The sequence below is a fragment of the Mirounga angustirostris genome, unplaced genomic scaffold, assembly GCF_029215605.1.
Source record: "Mirounga angustirostris isolate CCGP_5_RB_7025 unplaced genomic scaffold, mMirAng1.0.hap1 SCAF_12, whole genome shotgun sequence".
NCBI lineage: Eukaryota > Metazoa > Chordata > Mammalia > Carnivora > Phocidae > Mirounga > Mirounga angustirostris.
Window position 1 is genome coordinate 24399811 of NW_026991720.1, and position 22330 is coordinate 24422140.

Below are 22330 nucleotides of genomic sequence, written 5' to 3' on the forward strand. Positions count from 1 at the left end.
GAAAAAAGTACAACTTTCTCTGAAGGCTTTTGGACATATGTTCAGTTATCCTCTAGGGAGGCAGTATCCTTTCCTTCGGGACAGGGAGGATGGAATGAAAATTTTATGAACTGGAAATTAAACAAGTGAATGGAAACTACAACCAGATGTTCGTTGGCTAGGTTAGAGGAGAATTGTCCAAATTTCAGGTTTCAAACCCATATATAAAAATAGGTTAGAAACAAGCCTTAGATGAACCATCCTGCCAAAACAAGTTGGTGCTGTTTATTCGCTTAATTATAAGTGCGTCTCAAATATCAGATTGTCTTATGTTAAACCAGTTCTTGCTTTCAGTTAAGCCTCCTCAAAAGTCCTTTGAAAGAACCTCATGAAATTCTTTGAGATTGAAGGTCCTAAACTTTTTCTCCAGATTTGCTAGTTAGACGTTTTCATTTTAGGTTATTTCTAGCCTTGATGAAATAACTGGTTTCCCCCCTGAGTCAGACAAAATTAAGAAGCTCTTCAATTGATCTCCAGCTCTGATTTGCTCCTCGTGATTCTAGGATCAAAGAATGTTTACTTTCAGCACTGTGAGAATACCCATTGCTTCCACCCCGACAAATTCATAGGAGTATCGTCACACATAACCCTCCTCATGTGTCTCATTTTCAAGTCTTTGTTTTGTTATCAGAGAATAATAAGATAATTTTTATAAAATAGCTGACATTTTATGTTAAATCTTTTCACAAGCTATAAAACATATACACTTGGGGTCCTTGGATTGACTTCCTTCCTTCCATCCTTCTTTCCTTCCTTCCTTCCTCCTTCCCTCCCTTCTTTTCTCTCTTTCTCTCCTCTCCTCTTTCTTTCTTTCTTTCTTTCTTTCTTTCTTTCTTTCTTTCTTTCTTTCTTTCTTTCTTTCTTTCTTTCTTCCTTCCTTCCTTCCTTCCTTCCTTCCTTCCTTCCTTCCTTCCTTCCTTCCTCCCTTTCTCTCTCTCTCTCTCTCTTTCTCTCTTTCTCTCTTTCTTTCGTGATTGAGTAATCACTTTTCCCCACTGGGAAATCTGAGGCACCAAAAATGTCATTAACAGATGACTGGCTTGTTGAATACATCACAGAAAATAAACTTTCATTATGATTTTGTGGACAACGTTTAAATGCTAAATTCAGACAGCCATCAAAAGTAAAAACAGATTTGAAAAGAAATAATGCCATAAATCACAGGATTTTTACCTGCATGGAAATTGGATTTACTGAAATAAAATGGTAAATAAAAATACTTTGTGGCTTGGGAGAATCAACCTAGTTTCTGATACTTTTCTGTTTCTCTTGCTCCCAAAGTGTCATCAATCTCTCTGTTTAGATGCAGTGCAGCCAGGTGTTCAGAATCATAGGGGGACAAAAAAAATTAGTTTCTTACTGAATAGGGGAAATGAACAAACAAACAAAAAAAGAGGTTGGTATAAACAGGGCTTAAAAATATGAAAAATGTAGACCCGTTGAACTGAACCATTTTTTTCCCTTCCCCTGCCCCCCCCCCCCCAGGAATAATTCTGCTACAGGGCTGACTTCAAGGACGTGAATTGTTGACCTCATCCCACCTTCAGAACCTCAGCTGTTATTCTAATTTTTGCACCATTCCAGGCAAGTTGACTTTATATGGAAATAAAATGGAACCTTAGGGGTCTGATGGAAATTCACTGTGACATTCAAATCAAGAAAACTTCCTGAAACCCACAGAGCCTTTTCCCCCATGGGCCCTGATGGTAGCCTCCAGAAGGTGCAGCCTCTGGTGGTCCCCCTTCTTCTGTGGCAAGAATAAACTCTGGGTCTTGGGTTGCAACACCACCTGTGGAGAAAATGGTATGCGAGGGAAAGCGATCAGCCTCTTGCCCTTGTTTCTTCCTCCTGACCGCCAAGTTCTACTGGATCCTCACAATGATGCAAAGAACTCACAGCCAGGAGTATGCCCATTCAATACGAGTGGATGGGGACATCATTTTGGGGGGTCTCTTCCCTGTCCATGCAAAGGGAGAGAGAGGGGTACCTTGTGGGGAGCTGAAGAAGGAAAAGGGGATCCACAGACTGGAGGCCATGCTTTATGCAATCGACCAGATTAATAAGGACCCTGATCTCCTCTCCAATATTACTCTGGGTGTCCGGATCCTTGACACATGCTCCAGGGACACCTATGCTTTGGAGCAGTCATTAACGTTCGTGCAGGCATTGATAGAGAAGGACGCTTCCGACGTGAAGTGTGCTAATGGAGATCCACCCATTTTCACCAAGCCTGACAAGATTTCTGGTGTCATAGGTGCTGCAGCGAGCTCCGTGTCCATCATGGTTGCTAACATTTTAAGACTTTTCAAGGTAGGTAAAGGCATTGTCTTTCTGACCATTGTGAAAAGACAGTAAGTTGTTCTGACTCCAACCACAGGTTTAAGAAGAAAGTGAACATGGTGAAGATGTTCACAGACCTTCTCAGGGTCACCAGGTTCCTCAAATGGAGGATTCTGTGACAGGTTTATACATGTGTTGATTTAGTTAGTTTAGTTAGTTTGGATTAATTATGAATTTTTTTCCCCCCCTGAACAAACAGGTGATAATTTCTGTGACATGTTGAGTCCTTAACATCTTGGGATATCTTCCATATTGATGCTCATTGTAAGTCAGAGCAAGTGTTTTTAGAGAGTATAATGAAATCTTAGCACATTTTTCATATAAAACATATCTGTGGTGTTTGAGATATAAGATAATTTACTTGGTGAAGCTTCTTTAAAGTGGGATGCTCTCTTATGACAAAAGTTCCTGTGTGAAGAAATAGTATTTATTACTAATATGTAGACGGGAGTGACATCCTGGGATATAATATGGCCATAAAATTTTCAGGTTTATAGTAGCTACAATAGAGCAGACCCTCATTAATTCAGACTGCTCTGATGCAGACTTGGAATAATTATGTATAATTCTTACTGAGTTAAAAGTTCAAGTTATCAGGATAATTCAAGACTTTCTGATACAGATTTGATGATCTACTACCTATAAATTGCATTAACATATTGAATAAAATTGACAAAATAATGTATGGAATAATAAAAGTATAAAGTGCCATAGAAATAAGGTTGTTGTGACTCACCATCTTTCATTAACTTTCTCATTTTGTTTGTTAATATCTATTATGTAGTGTTCTATAATAGATAATTTTTTAAATTGAAAATACTTTTCACTGGTTTCTTGGTGGGACATGACTTTTCCAATTTAATTTGAATTAATGAGGCTTTGTTTTATATTGTGAGAAACTGTTCCTGTGCCTATTAGATTTAAAAATATTAAAGGAATATGGAAACGTTGGACAGGTGACAGCTATAGTGACAAAAATGAACAAATTGATGGAAAACTTCACAAAAAAGATGAAAGGAATTGAATCAAGGACTCTTGGTTTGGAAGATATCTTGGGGCATCATGTAGTCTGGCTCACTTTGTATGCTGGAATCCTCTTTGTAACCTACCCCTAGGTGGCTGTCCAGCTTCTGTATGAATCCCTTTAGTTTAGAGGACAGAATGCTAAGAGGCAGCTTAATGACTATTTTCAGATTGATGAAATTTTCTGAAATGAGGATGCTGCTGAGCAGAAGCTCTCTGTGTCTAAGGGGTATTGAAGAGGCACAGAATGCTGGAGACATTTGGAAGGACGTTAGGAAGAGCCTCTTGGCAATGAGAAGGACACAGGATTAAAATAGGCAGCCAAAGGTGCTCTAATTCATCATTTCTAGAATAATTTCCCTTGGGCTAGCTGACCCCTTGCCTGGAGACAAGATGAACAACAGGATTTTCCAGATGTCTCATCACATCCTGGGATCAAGAATTTCTTCCACAAGTCTCAATTCTGAGCTACGTGCCATTTTGTGCTCTATGATGGTATCTAGTTTCAGCCACTTTCCCACCATCTTTTTCCTCTCTGACTTGATTTCTTTTCCTGCTTGCTCCAAAGCATCTGTTCTTTTCTGTTCTTAACTCAGTGACTGTTGCTCAACAACACCCACTTTTCTTTAATTTTTTTAAAGCTTTTAATTCTGTTAACAGTGTTCTGTTAGTTTCAGGGGTACAATATAGTGATTCAGCAACTCTGTACCGTTACTCAGTGCTTATCATGATAAGTGTACTCTTTAATCCCCATCACCTATTTCACCCATCTCCCTTCCCCCTACCTCCCCTTTGGTAACCATCACAGATAATTTATGAGCTTGTTTCTTGGTTTGTCTCTCTCTCTCTCTCTCCTTTTTCCTTTACAACACCCACTTTTAGAGAAGAGGGAAACCTTCATGAGGATCTTCTCCCTTCCTTCTGTTACCCTCCCCTGTACACCAATTCTGGTTCCCATCAGTCCCATAATAATTCCTATGAATCCCTCTCCTTCCTATAGTCTAGTGGCCAGCCAAAAGTAGACATGGATTTGAGGAGTGGAGTATTGGTGATAATTGCTTATTTGAGCTTTTAAAAGCATGTTTACATTAGTTTTATACTAATAGAATCAGCTTATCTATAAAATGGGGATAAAAACATTATGTTAGGTTTTTGGATGGATTTAATGAGAAAATGCAGGTGAAAGTTTCCACCAGTATCTGCCCATGCCCTTCAACTCCTTGAGCTGCCAAAGGGACCTTCAGGTCACCTGAAGGGTGGGTTTGGTTTTTATGTAGTCTGGATCTGGCTTCCCTCTGTTCTGTTCTTCAGTCATTGACTGGCCAATTCTCTCTTTACTCTCTTGGGTAGTTCTGGAGGGACCTTATTTGTCCAGGTGGAGGAATTACCATTGACTCTTTGGGCAGAGCTCAGTGTTGCAGGTCAACCCCTAAGACAGTGGTCAGCACATGAGAGGGCTGTTCTTGCCACCCTTGACCAAATCACAGAGAGTGGGTGACTTTTAGTTAGTAGGGGGTGTTGGCTATGGTAAATATCATAACTAAAATCAGTACACTGGCACAGAGTGAGCATTTATTGTGTGGAAGCAAGTGTATTTATTAACCAAATTACTGGGGCTTGAAAAATGTGTGTCTTTCAAAAGTGAGAGAGTAGAGGTGCTTAGCCTATCTTTCAGCTGAATCTAGAACCACATGAATGTGAATTTGATAATGATAACTTTTATTGTTTTGCTACTTTAATTCATTTTGACGATTTACCACTCTGCACTGGTATTAATCATGGAATGATGATAGTTATTCTTGGAATAGAAGATGTTTCACTTTATGTGTGAATGTATTCTGTTTAAACATGTATGTTTGGGATTGCCATGAAATATAAGAATAGTTAGCAAAGGAATGTTTAGCAAATTAATGCATTGCAGATTGGCTTAAAATTTCTTTTTGAAAAGTAATAGTGTGATTAAGCCAAATGCTAGGACTTCAATAAAGGTGAACATTTAGGACAGTTTTTGGAGTTTGGGCCCCTTCAGGATAGAATCTAAAAAGATGCACAGATATCAATATATTGCCACTTTCCTAAATTAATGGAGTTAAAAGAAGGTAGTGCATCTCGGTTTGAAAATACACAAACAATTAAAAGTGATGATAAAGGATAAACAAGGTCTTAATTAATGAATTTACTCACTGTCCTTCTCAACAATAAACATTAGTTGAGGTCTTTAGAGTGTAGCTGGCATCTGTTTTAAAATTCTATAGAATATACTTGTGCAAAAATTGGAAGTACTATCCAGATGTCTTAGTTCTCTTTTTTTGGACAATGCTGCTGTAGCTGCCTGGCCTAAGTTGTATAGGAGACAAAGGCCTCCAGGCATCTCTTTCTTTCTTCAGCCTTGTTCTTCCTGTGGCAGCTTCTCCTGCCCTGTCTCCTTCTATGTTCTAATCGAAGCCTGGTTTCAGGAAAGGAGCTCTGTATGATCAGTCATCTGCATGGAGTATGTCTGTGTTTAAATCAGGAAGATTCTATTTTCTGCAGGATCCCTAACAGTGGGATGCAATGATTTGTGTTTGTGAAGGGGATTCAGGCATCAGTTGGAGAGGTTCATTTAGCTCCCACAGCAGAGACTACACCTCGTGGGTGGCCACCTCCTTTGCCCAGGAGTACAGCAGGCTCTGCTCCTCTCGAGCGGGAAGAGTTGTCATTCTATTTTTGCTTCTCTTCCTATCAAAACCCAGAGACAAATGAAAAAAAGAAAATCAGCCTTTTTAACTTAGGAGGAGAGTTGGAGAGGGGACTAGAGCTAGAAGCTGTCCTGTGGCTTCTGCCCGTAAGACCATGGATGCTCTACTAAACCAGTGGTTTTCATCCCCATGAAGTGGGCTTCATGCCCTTCTCTCTCTTATTGCCCCAGTGGGGTGTGTTGGCTTATCAAAATGACCTCAGAGGCTTTTCAAATGACAGGACCCAGGATGTGAGTATGTGTGCCTCCCCCAGCTCCCTGGGAATCATTTCTATGGATTGAAGTGTTTCACATTTCTTAAGTGTGTTGGGAGTGAAAACAAGTTGGAGAGCCACAGATGAGGACTTTAAGGATCTGAACTTTTTAGAAGCACGGCTGTGCCTTAAAACACACACATGTCATAAATGGGTTAATATGAGGGCAGTGTGGTCACTTAGGTGACTGTTTGATCCTTACAGCAAGTTAATGGTTTTAGATAATAGTGGTATCAGTTAGGAGATTGTGACATGTAACTGCAGAATAGCAAACCCAGAACTGCTTCATCCTACATATCCAGAGGTGAAAATGCCACCCCAGTGGCTCTTGTATTGCAGAGACTGATGAAAAGAGGGGCTGAGCTCTCAGAGATTGTGTAGTTTAGAAAGAATTAAAAAAGAATGAAGGGGCCTTTTGGAAATGTTGACTGGGAAGCCCATAATTTAAATTTTTTAAAACAAGTTTGAGGAATTTGTGTATGTTTTATAAAGAGCTCAGATTTTTCCCTTTTTCTAGAACATATTCCACCCCCTCCTTTAAATTAGAGCAATTCTGTTCCTCAAAACACTAATCATATACTTACTTTGAGCAAGGATTGAACATTCTAAGTTAAAAATAGCACATCAATGCTTGGAGGTAACCACTCACATTAGTGTCCATATAGATGCATCTGGGTCATAAAAGGACAGTGTCAGATATAATTTCTCTCTCTCTTGTTTTTCTAGTTAACTTTACCTAGAGAATGAACTTTCTACTCTTGAAGGATAGGGGTTAACTAGTTTTTACTGTATATTTCCCAAAGCAATCAAATGAGATGTAAATTGTGGGTGGGATAATTTCTTTACATGTGGCAAGTGGTCCAGTTATAAATGGCTAAGATTGACTTTAATGTTAAGTAACTGAAGGACAGTGAAACATCCCATTACTCTGGAAGTCTTCACCTACCTTGCTGTGTTTACAAAGGTATGTTTCTTTTAAGAGACTCTACTAATTGTAGCAACCACTTCCATAAAGCCAAGCATTTTTGTGAGTTATATATTGCATACAGTGGACTTTATTAACTGTAAACTTGGATGAAGTAAATCTGCCATATTCAGGCTCATCTTAGTTAGATGGACAGATATATGAGCCCAATCAATAAACTCAGCAGGAGGTAACATTTCATGTTAAATATTACTTGATGGCAAATGGATAATGGCAGATTGAAAGATAAACTCCTTAAGTCAATCCTTTGCCACGGTAGCAAGCTCTAATTTAACTTTGTGAAGAGCCCACTCACCTCAGATGAGAGATGAGGGGTACTCTCTCGTAGTGGCTCTAAGTGGGAGTATTGGAGAAGTGGGCATTGTCTATGGTCACTGGCACTTAAACTTGTAGCCAGATATAAATATTTATAAAAAAATATTTAAATATAAAATATATATATGTGTGTGTGTATATATATGTATATATATCTATATATATATTTATGTATGTATATATATGTATATATACACACACACACACACATATAAAATGCAGACTTGGTAATGTCACTTCCCTTAACATTCTTTAATGGCTACCATTAACTCCAGGATGAAGTCTGCCTCTACTTTGGGAAGTCTTTTCTTGCTTCTCTTGATGAAATTAAGTTTCTTTGTTACATGTAACAGAGCTCCACTAGGGCAGGATAATATATGAGGGCATGTATCTCTTGTTTGTTGCTGTATTTCCAGCACCTGTCATGGACCTGTCTGGGAATCCAATAAATGTTTGCCCAATGAATGAATGAATGAATGAATGAATGAACTGTATCTCTCTACTTCCTCCATCTCTACTCTCCCTCACCCCAATCCCAAACGTTGGAGATAATCTGTGTTGGGTAGATAGGACAGAAATGCAATTTTATTTATTTTACTTTTATACTCTTTGAGAATAAGGAACAGAAGGAGGAAGAAGGAGAGAAAGAAGGAAACATAGTATATTTCGGGAGTTACTATTTTCATGTGCTTCCTCATTTTCCTACAAATTCACATTTTCTCTAAACAGATTTTTAAAATAAAAAAAATAAGTAGAAGACATGAGCACATTCTCATTTTGAAAAGTTTAAGCAATGAATAAGTAAATAGTGTAAAACGGAGAGACCATTTTAATAAAATTATATACACGGACACATAATTTTATTAAAAGATCTATGTCTCGTGACTTTTTTCATGTAATGATATATCCGGGAGACATTTCCATGTTGGTTAATATAGTTCTATCTCAGTAATTTTCAACCCTGACTGCATGTTAGCATTACCTGGATAGCTTTTAAATAAATATGGATGCTCAAACTATCCAAGACTGGTGAAATTGGGGTGGAACCCTGGTATTGGTATATTTTAAATAATCGTTAGGTGATTCTGATATTTGTATAGGATTGAGAACTAGGAAGCTTTTTTTAAACAGCTACTCAGTTTTTGATTATTAGAATAGACCATTATTTATTTCATAAATTGCTTAGTGATAGATTACTTCACTTTGATTTCTTAAGATCATTTATCATATGAAAAAAAGTTAAAACAATGCTAGAGGCTCATCTAAACACATTAGCTCCAGAGTGAAAAATTTGGTATGATAGGGCTCCTTTATGGAGTAACAAAGGGGCTGAATTAATGAATTACCAAAACACCTTGCTATAAGGCAGACTCACACATCACAGACTGTGGCTCTTCATGACATGAAGTAACTTAGAGTCAGTTTAGGGGTCATGTGCTCAAAACACTAAAGAAGCATCATGACTCTTGTTGGGTGAAGCAGATTTTTAAACTTGGGGAACTTAAATTAATCTTACTTTTCCTTAGCCGTGAACAGTCTGAAATCCTACCATGAATACTGAAGATATCTTAAGAGCTTACTTAGTGATTAATGCCTATCTTTTGAGCGTTTTAAGTAATGAGGTTGTTTTGAAAATAGTGAGGAGTCTTTCCAAGAGAATGGCTTGTGAATGGATGCTATTTATTATTTTTTCTGTTCGTGAATATTTATTAAGCAGCTCTGATATGTCAGGTTAAGGTTCATCTTCACTGTGGGGATAGAGAACGAACAAGGAAAGTCTGTGTCCTCAGGGAGTTTACATTCTGGTAGGGGTAGAAAATACAAGGTATAAAAACAAATGGAGACAGCCAGTGACAATGTCATAAAATAAAGCAGGTGGGCAAAGACAGGGCATGAGCTTGGGTGGCAGGGAAGGCCTCTCTTTGAGGTCATGGTGGAATGATAGGACAAAGCCAGTCAGTAAACAGCTAGGAGAAAAGCATCCAGATGGATCTTCCTTTTTCCCAAGCTCCCCTCAGCCCAGGTCCGGGTCTAAGAGTATCGCAAAGGAAACCAAGTTCTGGGGAGTGATGCCCTCCCCTCCCTTTATTATGGAGATTTTCAGAGCCAGGATAGACCTGATACAAGAGACTGGGATGGGAGAGGATCTGTATGGCCCCTTTTCTCCTCCTGGCTGTGGTGCCACAGGCTTCCTCTGGCCAGGGGCACAGGTCTGACTCCCTGTTTTTTGAGAAACCTGGCTGTCTCCCTCACTCAGGTGTTCTTCAAGTCTCAGGCCAAGCCAGACCCCAGGGCTGAGCAAACAGGTACGACAATGCCCTGTGCTCAGACAGGCCTCTTGGTGCCCCAGGAGCACTGCCTGTATGGGTGGGGCTTCCTGACCATCCTTCCTGACTTGAAATCCAGGTCCTTGGGAAACCCAAGGGTGGGACTGGCCGTCAGGATTTCCGAGAACATGACCTCACCAAAGAGGCTGACCCCCTTTCCCAGCAGGCTGGACAACACATTAGGAAGATGTGAACCTGGGATGTTGCAGGAGGGAGAGGGTAGCCGTATGGCACAGCGAGACTCCCAGGGCAGGTGGGCAGTCAGGGTTGGAGGTTTCCGGGTCCCTTCTTCCTGGCCCGGTTCACCATGTAGTGGGTAACTGTGACCAGGTGGACGACGCTAATGAGAGACTTGAGCACCATGATAAGGGCAGTGATCCAGAGGCCCACTTGGAAAAACCCACAGAGCCAACTAAAGGTCCCTCAGAGACATTGAACAGGTGGAGGAGGCAGTAGAAGAACTCATTTCCAGCACAAGGGATAAACAGAGTAGGCTTGATTACGGGCTCGAGCAGCATGCCCGTGGAAATCGTCCAGAAGTCCGCTGAGCAAGTAGGAGGAGGAGGCCCTGAGGGGGCAGCAGGGCATGAAGGAGAAAGAAACCATGGCGAAGGCAATCCAGGCATAACCTTGGGTTGGACGTGGCAGTCAGGGTGGGATCAGAGAGCCCGCCCAAGGCCCCTTGCCCTCCCATTGGGCCCAGAGCCACAGGCAGCACTTCTTGATGAGATTAGGCACAAACAGGAAGATGTTTTCCCCGTGAGGCCTCACCCTCCATCCCAGTGCCCCAGGCCATGCCAACAACGTGCAGGCCTCTGCCGCCCCCTGCCTTGGATGTGATTTATTTATTTTATATTTTTAAAAGATTTTATTTATTAGAGAAGCAGAGGGAGAAGCAGACTCCCTGCTGAGCAGGGAGCCATAAACTGGGCTCAATCCCAGGATCCTGGGATCATGACCTGTCCAAAGGCAGACGCTTAGTGGACTGAGCCACCCAGGCGCCCCTGGATGCGATTTATTTTTAAAGAACTCATCTGAAAACCTTTCTAGAGCATACATATATATATATATATGTATGTATGTATTTGTGTATATATACATACACACACAACAAACACATATGTAAGGAAAGTCCTGTGCTCTTTCTACTCATTCACCCTAAAAATTGTGGTGGTTGGTTTTAAAAAAATTTTTTTATAGACTTTATTTTTTTAAGGAAGTTTTAGGTTTATAGCAAAATTGAAAATGGCAGTGGTTTTATTTGGTTTCAGGACAGGTTTCTTCCCAGACTCTTCTGAAGATAACTTTTTGCAACCAAATGTGTACTTTTTGGGGAAGACTTAGAATCCAAAGGCTGTCCCCTGGCTGCTGCCCAGTAGATCTCCAACTTTAGCATGCATCAGAATTACCCAGAAGGCTTGTTAGAACAGATTGCTGAGCCCACCTTCAGAATTTCTGAGTCAGTAGGTCTGGGATGGGGTCTAAGATTTTGCATTTCTAACAGTTCCCAGGTGATGCTGATATTGGCTGTTTTGCAGACCACACTTTGAGAACCACTGCTCCGTATACATCACTTGCTGGCTGGCTTAGCAAGTCAAAGTACACAAAACAAAAATGAGACTGAACAATGTTCTGTCTGGCAGCAGACTTTTTTCTTTTGACTCATGCCTGGTTGGATTTCTGTTCATATTGGTCATAATCACAGCAGCTGCTGTATGGATCTGTTTTTAATTGTGTGCCCTTTTGGAAGTTGTGTTCCTTATTAAATAATGCATAGCTCAGGAGTAATGACCAGCATAATGGTCACTTGAACATGATTCCTAAAGCAGGGTCCCTCAGATTACCACTTTTACTCATTTTTACTACCTGTGACTATAGAGCAGACTGATTTAAGGAACTTAGACTGTAAGATACACTTTAACTGGGAATTCAGAATAGTAAAAGACTAAAGAGCCTATGATTTGTCTCAGCTACCAGCAATTTGTCTTGAGAAACCATGACAGCTACCTCCTGATTCCCATTATCCAAGGAGATTGCAAATAACATCCCACAGCAGTCTTAATCAATAGAGGGTCACAAGAGGCCCTTCTTTCCCCATGGTAGGGGGAAAAAGGGCCTATTTACCAATTTAAGTGATAGAATACACTCTCTGGCAAATGACAGAGACATCTCTTTTAGCTGTAATTAGGGATTTTCCTTATCTCTAAGCATTCTTAATAACAGAAATATACACATAATCTTTATGTATTTTAAGTACATAATGAGCACCAGGCTGATGGGGTAGGAAGGAGTCCAGGGATAGCAGCATCCAAAGCCACCTTTATCTGTTTCCAGAAAGAGGCGAATCTCTGCTGCTTTACTCCATTAGGCTCAGCAAGCTAATGGGCATGTGTTCTCAATATTGGTCATTAGTCTCCTTCCAAGACTCTCCTAGGCTTCCCCCCTGTGCTTGGGAGACTGGGTTCCTTGGTATAACATAGTCCCAGATCGCTTGGTTAGGCCCAGCTCCCGAGAGGTCACGGATCTGTCTCTGTGTCCCCCACACAGCCATGCTAGGCTGCCTGGGGATGTGAGGATGGTGATGTATTCTTGCTCCAGTTTCTCGCCTTTGCTTCCTTTCACATAGATTGAGATTAAACTCTAGCTTTCATTAGTGCTTGTACTATTTCTCACACTTTAAATCTAAGTATTTACATTGTGGCAATTTTATAAGAGTTCTCAAAGTAGTTTATCATCTTAGCTCTGAGAATGTTTGAATTTTATAAAACAAATGGCATTTCATACTTAGGAAGATTTGTGGTGCAGGTATTTGTGGCGTATAGATATTTATCATCAGGAGCTGTCTTCAAATTATAGATTATTATAATATACTTATCTAGTGGTGCTGATACTCTTTTGAGTAAAAGAGAGTAATATGCATTATATGAAATAGGTGAAGCTCTGAAATCAGACTGCCTGGGTTCAAATTCTGATATAATGTTTACTAGCTATATTCCTTAAACAAGCTGGTTAATCTCTCTTAATCTTAGCTTTCTTATCTATAAGGACTATGTAATAATAGTACTTCCTACATAAGGTTTTAAATGAAGATAAATAAGATAAAGTGCATAGAGTCCTAAGCAAGATCCTTGGCAAATAGCACCGTAAATGTTTGCTACGGTGATGATAATGAGGAGGAAGATACTGATTACCACCATCAGTAAGATATTCATTTTGAGTTATACCTCTTTTCCAATTTCTCAACCGTTTATCCTGACTTGCCTTATTTTGTGAATAATGGCAGGTTAGCATTTAGATGTGTAGTCATTGCCCAAGAAATAACACAATAGGTCCAAATAGGCTCTGGCATGGAGCAAGGCTATCTAGTTTTTCTGAAGACTGGACATGAGACTGGGGCCTCACCAACCCCATGCTCCAGCCAGCTGAGCTAAAAAATAGTGGTACTGTTATTCTTTGCAAATACATGTGTTAGGTGGTAAAAGTCTGTTTTATTTAAGAAATAAAACCAAGGAGAGGATTGGATGACCCAAAGATAAGCTGTGCTAAATTTTGATGTTGTTCCAAGACCCAAACAAAAGTGCTGCTAGGATTCAACTTAAAAAAATGAATTTTTGCACCTTTGGATTCTTTCCCAGGACCCCCAGTTTGATGGTATAAGAGGTGGAGTTGTGGTTGAGGAGAAGCAGTGGCTAGCCCCAAAGCTGGATGGCAGCCTTTAAATCTGTCTTTTGGGTTGGAATTCTCTTTCTTTTCCATGTTTTATACAGTCCCAGCATAGAAACACAGGCCCACTTTGGACAAAGAACACTATCTTTTTATTGAGGGAATAATTTTTCTTTCTCCCAGGGATGAACTGCATGACATTTATACCTACCACTTTCTGATACAAATGTCAGAAATGTAAGCACTAAAAGCTCAGAGGTACTTTCTTTAGAAGTCAGATTCATTTTTGGATAACCAGAAAAATAGTAGACCTAAATATATTAAATTTGACTCACATTATGATGTATCTCTCCACTTTTTTTTTTTTTTTAAGATTTTATTTATTTATTCGAGAGAGAGAGAGAGAGAGCATGAGCAGGAGGGAGAGGGGAGAGACGTGGGGCTCCATCCCAGGACCCTGGGATCATGACCTGAGCTGAGGGCACACTGAACCGACTGAGCCACCCAGGCACCCCTCTCCACCTGTTTAAAATGTGAATTAATTCAGTCAAACACATATCAATTATACCATGTCAAATTTTCATTCTAATCAAACATGGATAATTTACTCACATGTAAAAGGGAAAAAGAAATGATATTTTCATAATGCAGAATTCTAATGAGGTCTAGTTAGGAAGGACAGAATCCCATCAGAGTGTTTTAAGAGGATGCTGAATAGTTCTTAAACTCAGTGCTAAATCTCTTTTTTTTTTTTCCACCAAGAGAAGCAGAATAAGGTGAAGAAATGCCAGGTAGTATTTTCTTAATTTTATAAATGAGGAGATTGTGGCTCAGGAATAAAATATTATTCACTTATTCTGCTTCTTTAACAGGTGTAACAGGTAGTAGTAAATCAATCGCTCAGCAGGGATTTATTCAGCATCTCCTAGGTATATGCATCATGTTTGACACTCTAGGGAACAGCTATGAAAGTAAATATTAGGCCTTCACATTGCTTAGATCCAGTTGGGGAGAAATATGTAAAATAACAACAAACAGTATAAAGCGATAGTAAGAGCTATAGTGTGGTGCCAGGGTTTCCAAGAAAGGCCAACTTCACCTGAGGAAGTTGCAGTTATCAGTTAAGGCTTTGTGTGGTAATGTGGGGTTGGACAGGACCTAGAGGGATTGGTAGAGCACATCAACCCAGAGGCCAGGAGAGAAGGAGGGCTCTTCCAGGCCTAGGGAATCCCATGAACCTTTGACCTGATGTCTGGTTCTGTTCAACTATGTGAAGATGGAAGTAAGTGAAAACCTTGTTTGTTCCTCATAGCATCTCTTTCCTGTGATAAAACCTCAAAGGATCACTTTAAGAGTCTTCTAGGAGGATTTAAAATGAGGAAGATTAGAAGGCTATTTCCCTGCTCCCATTGAATACAAAACTTCGGACCTCTGCTAAAATCCAAGCCAGTGAGTACAGAGCACCCAGAGGGCAGAATGCTAAGCCCTCAGGGTAGGCATAGCTAAAGGAGGTGAATTGCTGTGGGATTCAAGCAAGGAGCTAGTGGACTTAGGAAAAGCCTTACCCCCATCCCCCATTCTTTGCACTTTGGAAATCCATGAAACTTAAGATCCAAAATTTTTTTTTTCATTTGTCACCTGCATATATTGACTATTTATATTATTCTCATTAAGCAGAGGTACACGATTAATTGTTGAGAGAGAAATTTAATACATTATCAGTGAATTGATTTTATTTGCCTCATTCCAATAAGGAAAACCACTGTCCTTGAGAGGCTCATACTTTCTTATTTCTATCTTCTTGACCCCAACTAAACTGGAAGTAATCGTATCTGCACTTTCTCTGTTTCACACAGTAGTCATAGATCTCAACAATGTAAAAATTTTGGGAATTTACAGTATTCTAAGTGTTAAGTGTTTTGAGTGATTTGGAAATTGGTTCTGTATTGAAAATGGCATAAATGATTATTTTTCTTCTTAATGCTGTAGTACCTTAACTTGTAATTTTTACTCTTGTAACCCAGCTGATTTAAATGAGAGCTAGATATAAGATGTTCTATTGTCTCTGAAACCACTGGGATGGAATTTTAAAGCCTTGTATTTTACCCCGTCCGCTTGAGGAAAAGAAGATACTGGAAATTACATTTTTAGTTTGGATTACTTTATTTCATTTATATTCATGCAGCCAAAGTACCTAGTGAAGTTTTGCGTGTGTATAAATTAGTATTTACAGGTAACACCTTGCTGAAATAAAATAGATCAGGTGGAGAATATTTTTCCCACAGCTTCCTTCTCTAACGAAAATAAAATAATCCAGCACCACTCCTTAACTGAATGCCCCATCTGTCACCTCCATGTTGCTCTGAGCCAACACTGTCCTGGGAGGAGTATGGGGCCAAGGGTCTGCATGCAAAGCTGGGTGGGTTTAGACACATGCCGGGAGAGTTGAGATTTGAAGCATCAGACTTACATTTACTTGTATGTATTTCTCTGAATTATGAGGAACTGAAATGAAAACCTGTATTTTTAGACTATAATTACAGTTAAATTTCAGCCTCTACTGATCAGGATTAGGCATAGCATATGATAAAAAAAATAGATATTAAATCAGTGATCTAAAATACTGTAGTGGTCCGAGGTTGATGAATAAATATTATTTTAACACCTTATTTTTAAAGTTTAATGATGTTTAAACTAATAGCATTAATATTTCACTCTAGTAAAGTGGTACAAGTTTAGGATTTGAAGTAAAATAAATGTAAAACCTATAAATTTGCTGATCACATCTACATGATGAGAATTATCCTTAAAGAATCTATGACCTGTTGGAAAGTGGTTCTTGTGAAGGAATAAGTACATAGTTTTGCATTGTACTTTGTTTTAGGTAACTCAGTTAAATCCATTAGTGGAGTTCCACTGTTTTCAAATATCATACCCACTAATGGGCATTAAAAAAAAATGTTTCTGGAGGCTTGGTGCAAAATAGTTTATTTTTTTCTGAAGTTGTTTCTCGTAGTTCTCCTAATACTTGCCATTATGGAACCTTATAGATGGAAGTAATTTCTGAGATCTTCCATTATAGTTTTTCATCCAAAGCAGAATCTAATCTACTAAGATGTACATAGTGATTCAGCGGTACGTAGTGATTCAGTGGTACGTAGTGATTCAGTGCTGCCTTTTGGTCCTCTTAACTGTGTTAAATATGTCTCCACCCAACCCCCCTCTAGAATATAATGTTCTTGACAGCAAGAAATATGCTTTACCCATCTTTATGTTCCTGAGAGTACCTGGCCATGGTCCTTGGCACGTAGTAGGTACCAAATCAAAGCATCCTGAACTGATTTAACACTGTCAGTGATGGGATGCTAATAATCTCACAAACTGGCCCACTCCATTTTGTAATGGCATTAATTTTTTTCTTTATTCTGAACTGAAATTTTTCTCTCCCTTGAATAGTTTTAAGAATGGTTTTAGTTCCAGAAAGGGGAAGCCCATCTTAGCCAGTTGGAATCCTGGTGCTTAAGAGGGGAGCAGATGTCATGGCCAATAGCTTCTACCCATTGGCCCTGCTCCTGTCTTCTTCTTCTTTTTTTTTTTTAAAGATTTTATTTATTTATTTGAGAAAGAGAATGAGAGAGAGAGAGAGCATGAGAGGGGGGAGGGTCAGAGGGAGAAGCAGACTCCCTGCCGAGCAGGGAGCCCGATGCGGGACTCGATCCCGGGACTCCAGGATCATGACCTGAGCCGAAGGCAGTCGCTTAACCAACTGAGCCACCCAGGCGCCCCCTGCTCCTGTCTTCTGATGCATTTCTTTTTCATGAGACACACAGTCCTGAGTCTTGAGTTCTTTAGGCTGAAAATTCCTATTGCTTTACCTGCTCCTACTAGTAACAGCACAAGAGCTAATGTTTGAAAGCTTCTTATATACCAGGAGCTGTGCTAACCACTTACATGCCTGATCTTATTTGATCACAGTTCCATCAGATAGGTATGGTTTTCAGATGAGAAAATGAGACTTACGTAACATGGAAAGTAAGTGGCCACTGGGTGTTATATGTAAGTGATGAACCACTAAATTCTACTCCTGAAGCCAGTATTACACTATATGTTAACTAGGATTTAAATAAAAATTTGAAAAGAAAAAAAAAAAAGTAAGTGGCCAAGCCATACTCAAACCTTGGTCTGACAATGCAAGAGTTCATGCTTTGAACCACTGGTTTGTATAGCCTTTCATACAGTATGATTTTAAATCTTTCTGTTATGGTTTCCTTCCCCTGAGCACAATCCTGCTGTTAGTTTAACCCTGTTCTAAGTTAAATCCATTTTTTCCTTGCTATTCTAAAAGATTGCCTTTGAGCAGAAGAGTTGTTACACAGGACTTCAGCTTTGTCAGCCTTACACTGTAAGCCTCAGTGTGGAATGTCTGGAATGGCAGATGGGCTGGTCAGCACATCCTCAGTGGGCAGTGGCCTCAATACAAGGATTGAGTCTGACTGCCCATGACCCCATATGGCTTCTCTGCTCCTGGAGTGGCCACACAGTTCCCCGGGAAACGTTGGGAAACGTGTACCTTTAGCAGTGTTGATGGGAGCTTTCTATTGTTACAGATGTTACAGATGTTTTCCAAGGAGTATACTGAGTGGAAAGAATTTATATTATTATAGATGGCCAGAGCACTTTATGTATCAGCAAGTTTTCCATGGAAGGACTAATGTATCCAAAATTATTCTTTGAAGTTAATGGCAGGATGTGGTAAAACTACTTAGACTTCATAAAAACAATGAGAACATCAAAATATATACATGTGGTTTGCACCTACTCCTTTCCCAAACTAAAATAGGACCCATGACAGCGTTTCCTCAACACATGGGATCAAGTTCTAGATCAAATGCAGAGATGATAAAATGAGCATATTTGTATTAAGGTTCTTCCATTTACTCCTCATTTCCATTGGGTCTAGTTTAGAATGGTTGGGTAGGGTTATTGGGACTAAAGTTTGTGTGATATTATCAGTGTCAGAAAAACAGACAATACATTTTCATACTATGTGGGGAGAGAACAGAGTTCTAATTCTATTTCCTGTACCTTGGCAGAGGAAGAGAATTGGGTTCTTTTAGCCACTTTTGGGGACAGACTTGGGCAGCAGCCCCACTTATCCATCAGTTAACCGGCCCCAGAGCCTCCCAATGCAGCTGCTGTGCATTCACTGTCACTCTACCCACCCACCCCTTTTTCCCTCCGGTAACCTGCCTCATTATTCCACCCCAAGGCTTCTTTAACCCAGCTAGGATGTGTTTGGTTTTACCTTTACTTTGAAAACACTTTTGATCTTTTTAGAATTCCTCTTGATTTTCCTATTAGATAAAAACAGCTTTTTATATCTTTTGTTTCCATGGTGATGGATTCCAGAACTACTTGAGAAAAGTACTAGCTCCATGTGCCAGTGGAAAGTTGGAGCATTGTGGCCCTAACACAATAAAAACCAGCCCACCCGTAAGAGGAGAGCGAGCTGAACCATGGTCATGAGATGATGTGAACATATTTAAAATGAAATAAAAAGTGAGTCCTGCATTGCAGGCAAATGGTTTGGGAGCATTAGCATGAAATTTAGTGTTTACTGATCAGCTCAGGGCAGAAAGAACTAAGCCCACTTGAGGCATTAATTTCAAATTTAACAGTATATAAGAAGCCATAGAACCCCATTTCTGAATTTTCAGAAACCTTCGAAGATTTTGCAAGGGCCAGTTCTGCCCTTGGGAAGTTGGAGGAGGATATAGGCCGAGGAGAGCCTTCCTTGGGCTCTTTGCCTTTTGGTGAAAGGAAGATTGTTTCTGAAACCTTAAGGGAGTCTACTCGGTATTGTCGGCAAATGTGTCCAGTAACCTGGGGTATGGACTAGAACTCAATAGAAAAATATGTTAGAGTTGGCCAAAGACAGGGCAAACATAAAAAAACAGATATTTTTTCTGGAAAAAATAGAGCTACTTTTTATGAATAGTCTTAGATTTCTGAGTATGTGGAAGGAGAAGGAATAATCAGATTTTTGAGGTCAAGCCTGACTCTACCCCTGCAACCCTGCTTTTTGTTATAAGGGGGAGGAATGAAAAGGAAGAAAGAAGGCAGAGGGAAGAAAAGAGGAAGGGAGTGTGAAAAGGAAGATCAGAGGTGTGTGCCAAGTTGATCGTGCCTATTTGGAAGGAGAGAATGAATCAGAGCCCCTTCTTTCCTAATGTGGATTCTAATATTTAAAATTTAAAATTACGCTTACCATTATTGAAGATACTAAGATGCTTTTATGTTGAACTGATTAAAATTACATTTGGAATAATGAATGACATGTAATGTACAAATACCCTCCCAGACACCTTTAAAAAATTTTTTTTAAAGCATAAAAATTATAAACAACTGTAATGGAAAGTTTTCAGAAGCGGTCTTCTAGAAGACAAAGGGTTGGGGGATCAGGAGCCCAGGGCCAGCAGATCCTATGAAATGGTTTACTAATAAGATTGGGGCTCCTCACCTGCCTGGAAGGATTCAGGACAACTGCTTCTAATGAAATTAAAGGGACGTTGAACTACTCTAGAACTCAGTTTCATTCATTTCTTTTTAATATTCCAAGATTGAAGATGCCTGCTAATACAGGTCTTTTATATATCTGGTAGGGAGAGTTTACCAAGGCTGATTTTGAATCTAGCTCATTTCTTTGAGCATTTGGAGCAGGGATTCAAATGATCATACTTGTTTCTTCCTCTTGTCCAGACCTTCACCAGACCTTCATCAAAGCCACCTTAGTTCCATTTTTTGTTTTTTGTTTTTCCCAGCAGCATGGGTTGCACACAAAGTGGGGCTTTTGCCTTTGTAATTGGAATGTAAATGTACCACCCTCTCTAAGGAGGGAGTCTCCACTCTGCTGAAGGTTAGCTGAGACCCAAGGCTTAGCAAGGAGTCCCTTCCGATGTGAAGGCAGGTCAGCCTGCTGGCTTTGAAAAGAGCCTTCCATGATTACCAGTACAAGCATTCACCAACCCGCTGTACTTCCTGAGGAAAAGCTCTGTGTAATTTCCTGGCAGGTTCCTTTCTTTGTCTCCACCCCAAATGTATACCCAAATAGCAGACAGACTACTCCTCTGTGGAAAAGGTCTAGTTAGCTCCAGAGTGATCCTGGTGTAAGAGATGGAGATGCCTCCACTGCTCCCACTTTCTCCTCTTTAGTCTCTCCTTTGCCCTTTTCCTGCTTTCCTGGGAGTTACTTGAACATTTTATAGAATTCCATTTTAATTTAGAGTGCTGTTATTTTGATTTGATTTGTATTTTAGAGTATGTCTCTTTAAAAAGCTTTTTTTATGGTTCTACGTATAATATTTATATATACATAATTTATCACAGTCTACCAGTGTTGACATTTTACCAGTTCTATTGCAGTATAGGAACTTATATCCCTTTACTCTCCCCCTTTTATGATTGTTTTAAATATGTCCTCTGTGTACCTTGAGAATCATAATAGACAGTGTTACGATTTTTGCTTTAATCATAAACCATATTTAAAAAACTAAAGAGAAGTGAAGTCTGTTTTATTTACCCATATTTTTGCTCTGCTGTTCTTTCCTTCCTGATGTTCCAAGATTCCTTTTTTTTAAATCTTCTCCTTTCTGTTTAGAGACCTGTCTTTAGCCATTCTTTTAGGATAAGTGTGTTAGTTTTCCTTCATCTGAGAATATCATTCCTGAGGAATATTTTCTCTAGACATAGAATCCTGGGTTGATTGTCCTTTTCTTTCATTACTTGAAAACTATAGCACCACTTCCTTCAGGCCTCCTTGATTTCTTACGAGAAATCCTTTGTCATTCCATTTGTTTCCCCCTTATAGCTAATGTATCATTTCTCACTGGCTACTTTTCAAGATTTTTATCTCTGTCTTTAGTTTTCAGAAGTGTGATTATGATGTGTCTTGGTGTGGATTTCTGGGTTTATCCTGTATGGTGTTCACTGAGATTCTTGGGTCTGTCTTTTGCCAAGTTTGTGAAGTTTTCAGCCATTATTTCTTTAAATACTTTTTCACCTCCTTCCTCTTTTCCCTCTCCTTCTGGGAGTCAGAGGATCTAAATTTTAGATCTTTTCTTACAATCCCACAGGTCTCTGAGACTCTGTTCTTTTTTTTAAATCAGTGTACTTTCTCCCTATTGTTTTTGATTGGGTAATTTCTGTTTTTCTATCCTCAATTCACCAATTCTTTCCTCTAGCCTCTCCATTTGCTGTTAAGCCTATCCATTGAGGTTTTTTTTTTTTAATTATTTCAGTTATGGTATATTTTAGTACCAAAATATCCATTTGGTTCTTCTTTGTATCCTATTTCTTTGCTGAGAATTCTTACTTCTTTGCCAGATCTTTCTAGTTTTTTATTTGTTTCAAGAATGTTTATAATTGCTTATTGAAGCTGACACCCCTCTGGCTGTGGGGGGGGGGGCTTGACAACATGACCTCCACTGACACTGCTGGGGGTTGGCACTGCTGAGTGGTGATGGTAAAGTCCTGAGTCTCCACTGGGCTCTTCTGATACCACCTCAGCGAAGGATTGCGGTCAGTAGAGATGAAAGTCCAGTCTCCCCATTCAGGCTTCTCTAAAATCATCGTGCTCAGGGTGTTGGGA

General features: G+C 39.6%; 1 protein-coding gene across 2 annotated transcripts in view; it reads left to right on the plus strand.

Annotated features, from left to right (window-relative positions):
• Window positions 1–1555: 1555 nt before the first annotated feature.
• The window catches only part of GRM8 (glutamate metabotropic receptor 8), a 724302-nt gene continuing 703527 nt past the window's right edge, over window positions 1556–22330 (plus strand). For both annotated transcript variants that reach the window (XM_064575601.1, XM_064575602.1), the window contains exon 1: window positions 1556–2349. In XM_064575601.1, coding sequence (XP_064431671.1) covers window positions 1840–2349 — 510 coding nt within the window. In that variant the 5' untranslated portion in view covers window positions 1556–1839. The remainder of the gene's footprint in view (window positions 2350–22330) is intronic.